This window comes from Paramormyrops kingsleyae, chromosome 8 (assembly GCF_048594095.1).
Source record: "Paramormyrops kingsleyae isolate MSU_618 chromosome 8, PKINGS_0.4, whole genome shotgun sequence".
Classification (NCBI taxonomy): domain Eukaryota; kingdom Metazoa; phylum Chordata; class Actinopteri; order Osteoglossiformes; family Mormyridae; genus Paramormyrops; species Paramormyrops kingsleyae.
Window position 1 is genome coordinate 20,463,907 of NC_132804.1, and position 8,686 is coordinate 20,472,592.

Below are 8,686 nucleotides of genomic sequence, written 5' to 3' on the forward strand. Positions count from 1 at the left end.
TTTGATCCAATTTTTGCAAAATTTGTTGCATTGCTGACTTATTTCAAAATGGATTGAAATTGATGAATTCTTCTTCCATCAAATACATAACACCCCGTAATAAAAAAAGTGAAAACATGTTTTATGAATTTGTGCAAATTTATAAAAAAAAATAGAGCTTTTCTGATTTACATAACCTTATTCTTGCAGTCCAAAGACATGTGATTAGATAACTTGATATCTATGGATTGCGTATAACATGTGACTGCGTTGTGGATGGTTCTAGGTGCTTCCAGACTGTGACCCTGTATTCGACAAGTGGTCATCGATGGTTGGATTTTCACTGTCACTTCAGTAGAACTTCAGCTAGTGAGAGTTCACTGTGTATTAACTAAATTTTACACTAGAGGGCGCTAACATGTTACGCTTCATGGAAAAACCACACGCACGCTACTATGAAGATATGCTTTAGTGTAAAAAGGAGACTTTATCAGGGGAGTTTCTAGCTATCGAGAAGATCAGGGGCTAAGTCTAGTTTACCATGGGCTTGACCTTATTTTGAGGCTATAGGCTTAAAAACTCGGTCTATAGCCCCGAGTGATCAGACCTAATTGCATAATTAGGAGAAATTAATGATCTAAATTGAAGTATTGGAATTTTTATCTCCTTCATGTTTGAGTTCAATTTGTGTATTGTTTTCATGTTCTTCCTCCTAACGTGTGTTTTTTTCCTGGGTACAAAGTCTAAATACACATATAGTTCTAATAAAATCCACGGTGAACTCCTTGCTTCCTGGAAAGTGTTCTGGATAAAAGGAAGGATAGATTAAGAAAGTCATAGTTCTTCGAACATTTAAATTGCTTCTCTTATTTTAAAAAATTAAGAACTTATTTAAAAACATTTAATTGGGTTTAATAAATTTAAATTTGACCATCAGAGGGTGATTGTGTAATATTTTGTAACACCCGGAAAGTGGATGTATACATTTTAAAATAAGCATTGTATGACAAATTTTTTACTAAAGTTAACCTTTTTTCCGTCCTAGGCACGCTTTTTTATTTCTCGAAGTCAAAAGAATCGTATATGTTTGGAACTTATGTCTGTTACTGCAGAGACATCCAGATACTTACAACATGTAGGCTACACTTGCTTAATTAAGCAGGGGTTTACTCGTTTTCTATTTTCATATTAGCAACATGAGAGGACAAGCTTTGCGTAGAGTGATTTTATATTACTTGAACACGGAAGTAAAAGCACATCAGTTTATTGTGATTAAACAAGCATAATTTTAACATTCATGTGCCAGACAGAATTTTCCCATTTACATGTTACATTTAAATAATTAACATATATCTTAAAGAATGTGCTAAAACACAGATACAAGCTAATGTCATTGCGACCACCTCCCCAGCCATAAAGTGCTTTTTCAAGTAAGAGATTAGGGTTAATAAGGAACACTGAGAATTTTGGTACATTTGCAATAATCGCTGACAGTTACGGTCCCAAAAATGACCTACGGATCAAAGTCATAATAGGAGTTTGGCTCCTCTTCCGATCGAGGGGATACTTTGAAATGGCGCCTCAAAAGACCGCCGTACCTCTTCTGATTGACAAACTTCAGCTTAGGTCGGATCCTTCGCAAGAAACCCCCGTAACGCTTCTGCAGCACCTCCCGCCCGCCCTCCTCCCCGCTCCTTCTTCCGCCAAATTTCCGTACGAAGCCCCCGTATCTTTTCATCTTGCCCGATGTATCATGGTCCAGCTCCGCTCCGTCCTCCTGCTGCGAAACCTCCCGTCCGATTTCAGGCACATCACGTTCTCCGGGTTTTCTGAAAATCCTGCTGTATTTCTTTGCTAACGAGGCTTTGCGATAGTCGTTTTCATTCGAGCCCAAGTTGAATATTTTATTTTTGTCTAGTTTTTTAAGAAATCCCCCGTATCGCTTTACTATCGGACCAACCAAAGCGCCTTGGAGGTCTAATGATTCTGATTCAATTGTGTCTTCATTATCTTCATTCATTTCGTTTAACGAAGTTGAACTAGTAAAGAATCCCACGACTTTCCGGCATTTTTCTAAGTCAGAAGTAGATGGCAAGATGCCTTCACACTCCAAAGTGCAAGCCTAAAAAAAAAAACAAGCACGGAACGCAATCAGTACTATAGGCTATTACCCTCAGCTCAACCCAGGATATAAAATATTTTCAGAAATACTGCGACCTTGGAGTGTATACACAATAGACGATGAGAAATAAGCCATTATGACAACAAATGTATATTATGAATGAAAAGTTACCGATTAGTTCTGGCATATGTCTGTTGAACTTAATTAACCTTTAAAAATAGCTTTTGGTTTTCATTAATTCTAATGACTAAATACACCAAAGTTTCTACCGACACAGTAGGCCTGCTGTTATTCTAGGGATTTTTAAATGAAAAAAAAAATGCAACAGTAGCTTTGTTGCAGTTTAGCTGCAATAATAAATACAGCAACTGAAACTGGTAGCAAAACTCTTACTAGTCTATCGAAGGAACCGTCCACCTCGGAGATTAGTTGTGCGCAGGTTAAACATTGAGAAGAGCAGTTTTTCTGAGCGGCAGACGGTAATCCCAATGAGAGCACCATCACCAGAAGGTACCAGTCCATCCTCAGCAGATCTTTATCTTCTATGTACTGAAACAAACAGATAAATAAATAGCTACATATAGAATTGATAATGATGATGATAATGATAACAGCAACGGTCAAATGTACAGTTCCTGGTGGCGACTGTAAAATGTACTCCAATTATAGATCTTGAATCGTGTAAAACAAGATACACTATGCACAGAATTATTACATTTTCTAGCTTTTTGGGGCTTTGACGGTTTTTACAAATAACGACAGAAAATTGCGAATTTGGTAACCTCAACACATATCAAGTTGTTTGTAATATCAGTTACAATGATGACAGCCTTTTTTTTAAACTGCCTTAATTTTCAAAAATGCCATTTATGCAACTGCTTTTAATATCTATATAACTTCAAATGCAGTTTTAACGTTAGTCACCATTCTCTATGTGTATATTGAATAAAATCAAACACATCAAACAGAACTGTTACACTTTGCTATAAAAATTACGTTATGATTTCTAAAAAATAAAAGGAAGCAACTGTTACCTGAATGTTCATAAAATGTATGTATCCTGTTCAAATGGCAACTCACTTGCTAAATGAGAACTTCCTTCTTCCCTATCAAAATGAGTATCTCAATGCATTTTAGCCACTAAGTTGAGATTGCGTCCTACTGTACCTTGCTCCTGTCTTTCAATACTACAAGCTGTCCTTGTACTTTTATTGAGAAAGAATGAGTTATGTCATCAAGGTACATCAGAATAGCTCATTTCAGAAAGCCAATAGGAAAGGTCGTTTGTGCAACTCACGTCCGCGGGCGATCGCACACGCCCACACACGCGTCTATTCTTTTTCAGCCTTGGCAAGACAATGGCGTATTTACACTGTCCCAAATTGTTACTGCCCTTTAATCAGTAGTATGTTTGAGTTAACTTTTTGATCCGGAGCACCAAGATTATGAATTGTACCCAGTATTTTTCAAATAAAGTGTTAGCCCTTCCTAATTGTGCCCCGCAATGGACCGTAGTTATTGGAGTTGATAGAATGAATCCTGTGGACTTAACCTCGGTGTTTTCAATGGTAGGTACGGACATGATACTACTGTTTTATCGAGCTACTTAAATGTCTATCATATCCGTTTTTTAAAATCAAGTCTAGGCTTACTTTAGGCTTATTGTAATTTTGAGAGTTTTGCCTTTTCAGTCGAAATTCAAGAATAAGCTGAAACTTTTAAATAAGTAAAATAAAGGTGCAATTGTCGAGCTTCCAGATATTATTAAAAACAGCAAAGAGGCACGACTAAAACAATATTTAACAGACGTGTATAATACATACAGTATTCAAACATGAAAACCTTATAGATGTGAACTAGCTCCACTTTAACGGCATCGCGGAAGCTTCGGATAGACAGCCAACAGGAAACGGCGGTAACATTAGTACTCCATTCTCAGAAGTAGGCTGTACATTAAACTGGTTATTTTTTTACCTGCCCTGTTTTTAAAAGCTAGGTTGCCTTTATGCTCTTCTGGGTTCTTGGCTGTGTGACCAAGGTAATATAAGAATCTTAAACTTCACTGTTGTTCAGCTCATTATCTCTCTTTCTTTTACTTTATGCAGATTTGATACTACATGCTCTGAGAGCAGTTTTATAGAGCTCTCCCAATTAGGACTCTTTGCCCATGACTGGATGATTCCTGGTGAGAATCCTGAGACTGGTAGAATCTCTGTTAGGTCCTTGTGCAATGTCTTTAACCACCAGTTCCAGGGGTGCTGCACATTGTGACCCCCAAGCTTGTCATCAGCTGTACATGTGTTTCCCAGATAGGAAAGGCAAAAAGACATTCCCCATGAGAATGAATTAAGTGCCACTATTCCATTCTATAACTGCATAGAATCTGCATAGGCTGGGTGGCGTGAGGCTTAGTACACTCTGTGCTTGTGGTTTGAGCCCAGCCTCAGAAGATCAGTCACATGTCCATGGATGCATAACCTCCAGCTCTCCAGGCATTGCAAGGTGGCTGTCCCTTTGCTGAGACCCCCCCCCCCCCCCCTTATATACCTGGATCATGTCCCCCCCTTAATCTCCCTTGCGCGAGGCTGAACAGATTCAGCACAGCTAACCTCTCCTAATAAGACCAGGAATCATTCTTGCAGCCCTACGTTACACCCTTTCCAAGGCAGCAATGTCCCTTTTAAGGTACGGTGACCAAACCTGCACACAATATTCTAGGTGGGGTCTTACCAAGGAATTGTATAATCTTAGCATCACCTCCCTTTTCTTAAACTCCACACACCTCGAGATGTAACCCAACATCCTATTGGCCTTTTTTATTGCTTCCCCACACTGGCGAGAGTGGGACAGGGAAACATCAACATACACACCGGGATCTTTCTCGTAATCAGCTACCTTTATTTCAGTGGAACCCATAAAATATCTGTACTTTATATTTCTGCTCCCTGCATAGATTACCTTACATTTATCTACGTTAAATTTAATCATTTCCCAGGACAGTGACACCCAGGGCACCAGCACTATATTCCACTGTTACTCACTTAATCAGTCACTTTATCAGCATATTGTCTAGTTTTTGAACCGTTTTGGACTGTAACCTTTTGCATGGTCTTGCATTGTTCTGTCTTGAGTCTTTTTGTTACGAAGTATGGCTGAACGAGTAAGTATTCCAGTGCACCAGAGGCCCGCCTTACAAAGCAGGAATTCTTGCTTAGCCAGATAACTTGTCAGATTTAAGGTAGCCAGGTTTAAATGGCCTTTATCTTTGTTCACTTACATTTAGCACAGACTACCTTAAATCCTACACGTTATCCAGCTAAGCAAGAAATCCTGCTTTGTAATACAGGCCCCTTTCAGGGCTAGACATAAGGATTTAGGAGGGCACAGCCACTTTGGCCTTGGCTATTCATATTTTTTCTAGGGCACAAGGCCATTAAGCCTGGGCACAAGGCCAAAATTATTTATTAGCTAGTGTGCAGTGGTATTGTTTTTTGTGAAGTCATTGACAAATTAAAAATTTTAATTTGAAAAAATGTTTTTTTCATTTATTTAAATTTCATAGGACACCTCGGGCCTTGTGGAGGAATTTTATTTCCATAAAGGATGCATTTTTCTATTTTCAAAAAAGCAGAAACTTTCCAAAAAGGCATTGGGCCAATACTGAGTCACTAATTACCAATTACTGTAATTACCAAGTTTAGACAACCTACGCAATACGACCTTCGATTTGAGACAGAATATATACAGTATATATATTTATAGATATATATATAGCTTTATTTCAAAAAACAAAATCCAACAATAAAGGAGCCGTCAATATTTTTGTATTTGTTTGCTCAGAACACCCGTATTCTTTTAGTGTACAGTACATGACAATTGACTTGACGTTCGTTTTTTGCACACTGCACGCTACCAGTCCTATATCCTCCCAGCAGAGCTTGGTACTTCTCTGAGTCAAATCTGCTCTGCCTCGGCAAATGTTTTTTTACAACACCATCTGACACTTACCTGAACAAAGTAGATAATTTGCAACATTTTGCGGCAGTAGCCGCGAGTTCAGCTTGCTTTCTTTTACGTTCTCGATCTTTGCGAGGCATGGTGACAGCATAAGCAGCAGACGACAACTACACGATGATAACCGAAGAGGACACCTATCTGTTATTCAGAAACAGTCGGATGGCTTTTCCAATCAAAAACGTAACCCCCGATGATGCACCATTGTCATTGCTGTGGCTCCATAGTAGGCTGGACGATACATACCGTACCAGCCAATCATGCGACGAACACATGATCGTATTAGTCCAGAATTCATTGCGGTTCATTCAGTAGTTGGGAATTACGATGTGCGGGTCGACCTCGTTTCTCGTATCGAAGGTTGGGTTCGGGTTCGGGTTCGGGTTCAGTACAGATGCATCGATTGTTGACTAGGTAAAGTGGACCGTGTCGTGCGCAAGTCTTTTGTGTAATGAACGTTACTTTCGGTAAAAAGGGGGCATACGGCCAGACAAACATTAAAGGCAGGCCAATCTTGGCCGTAAGGTACTTCAATTTTGAGGAGGCGTGCGGCCAATTTTGAAAGGCACGACGGCCATTGGCCGCGGTGCCGCGGCTTATGTCTAGCCCTGCCCTTTTGTGCATGACCAATAAAGATCTTGAATGTTGTGTTATTTGTATGTTTTAATTAACAATAGCTTATTTTCTACAGTAAAATAAACGAAGTAATCTCCAGACTCCCCACTATTTTATCTGGAGGATAATGGCATTTCAAAAATCCAAGCTTTCTTAAATGTACACTCCTACTTCACGTCCATCCTACTTATACTCCATGTGCTGCCAGAACCGCATATTATAGCAAATAAATGAGTTAAGTCGTTCAGATTTCCTGGCATTCACATTGCTGACGGTTTCTCCTGGTCCACGAACACCTCAGCAGTTATCAAAAAAGTCCAGAAGCACATGCATTTCTTGAGGATACTCAGGAGGCATAATCCTTTTACAGAACCACCATGGAGAGCGTCCTAACTTACGGCATTGCAGCCTGGTATACTGGGTGCTCAGTAGCAGACAAAAAGGACCTCCGGAGGATCAGACTGCAGAAAACATTACTGGGTGTCCGCACCCCTCCCTCACTGATATTGCGAACAGTCACATTCTCTCCAGAGCCTACAACATCATCGCAGACTGCTCCCACCCATTACCGTACTCTTTGAGCTATTACCTTCTGGCAGACGTAATCGTGCCATCAAATCCAGACCTAGCAGATTCATAAATAGTTTTTGTTTCCCATATGCAGTTACCTACCTTAACAAACAGAGATAAAGTCTCAAGAACATCTCTTTCTAAATAGCACTTTATTTCAGCACTTTATCCTGCATTTTGCCTGCACTTTGAAATGTAATCCTCGTAGCCATTTTTATAGCATGAGTTGTTTGTGAACTTTTAAGGATGTATTTATTTGTTTATGTTTTATTATGCACTATTTTCGAGTTGCATCTTGTTGCATTCCCCGTACTATCAAGTATAATGACGATAAAGGCATTCTATTCTATTCTATTCTATTCTATTCTATTCTATTCTATTCTATTCTATTCTATTCTAAACAATAATAAACAATGAACTAAAAGAAGTATTAGTCATTATACTTGTAGCTCCAGTGGCGCAATTGGTTAGCGCGTGGTACTTATATGGCAGTATCCAGCTGAGCAATGCTGAGGTTGTGAGTTCAAGCCTCACCTGGAGCATGTGATTTTGTATAATGTGATGGTTTCAAGAGTGCAGCCCTATTGTATACATGTCTGCTGTCACCAGACACCTACAAGCAGGTGCACTTCATCCTATATCCAGCAACAGTGGCTGCCTAGGACACCAAGTTCTGATGGGGCTCCGATTCACCAGTCAATTTCAAGTTCGCCTCAGAGAGGGGGTACCGGTGGCGATGCTCACTTAGGGTGTTACATCAGCTAGGACTGGTACTGCCTACAAGACCGCACCGGTTTGGGTCTCCACTTATACACCTTAAGTCAAGGAAAGGTCAAACGTGACACTGAAAAAATATGATTATTATGTGCCATCAAGTCAGTGTTGTATACATGTCATTCCTCCAAAACATTTTGTCTTCATCCTGGGTCTCCCACTTGATCTGCAATCTCCATATTTCATTATTTTCAGACCCAAGACTTGATAATTTTGTATTGATTTATTATACAGTATGCGTACAGACACTCCTGAACATGAAAAAAATTGCATAACTAAAATATCTGTTTTTGAACTAGAGCTAATTAATGGTTTCTATTAATTTAATTATAGAGGGAAAGGCATGCAATCCTGCTCAATCACCCCCAGGACCACGAACCTCGTCAGAAAATAAAATGGAACTGAACTGTAAACTCATTACTGATTAATAATCACCCATCACTGCACAGAAAGAATCAGGATCGGAATACATTTTACTATCCTGAAGGAAATTGCTTTTAATTACAGACTGCACAATACATACATATACAAAAAGACGAGAGTAGACATTACACCATACCACATGCAGCAATTTCTAACTATAAGTATAACATATGGAGATATGGAGATTGT

General features: G+C 39.3%; 1 protein-coding gene and 1 non-coding gene across 5 annotated transcripts; one reads left to right on the forward strand and one right to left on the reverse strand.

Annotated features, from left to right (window-relative positions):
- Window positions 1-1,227: 1,227 nt before the first annotated feature.
- Window positions 1,228-3,332, reverse strand: LOC111835298 (proenkephalin-B-like). 4 transcript variants are annotated; one of them, XM_023795443.2, is made up of 3 exons: window positions 3,182-3,332; window positions 2,495-2,650; window positions 1,228-2,101 (listed from the first exon to the last, which is right to left on the reverse strand). In XM_023795443.2, exons 2-3 carry the CDS (start codon window positions 2,621-2,623, stop codon window positions 1,493-1,495), a joined length of 738 nt encoding a protein of 245 aa, XP_023651211.1. In that variant the 5' UTR covers window positions 2,624-2,650; window positions 3,182-3,332; the 3' UTR covers window positions 1,228-1,492. The 4 variants fall into 4 exon arrangements, with proteins under 4 accessions (XP_023651211.1, XP_023651209.1, XP_023651212.1 ...); XM_023795441.2 differs by having other exon boundaries at window positions 3,136-3,330; XM_023795444.2 differs by lacking the exon at window positions 3,182-3,332 and adding an exon at window positions 2,884-3,103.
- Window positions 3,333-7,748: 4,416 nt separating this feature from the next.
- On the forward strand, window positions 7,749-7,842 carry trnai-uau (transfer RNA isoleucine (anticodon UAU)). The gene is made up of 2 exons: window positions 7,749-7,786; window positions 7,807-7,842. It is a non-coding gene; the product is annotated as a tRNA-Ile (tRNA).
- The last annotated feature ends 844 nt before the right edge of the window (window positions 7,843-8,686 follow it).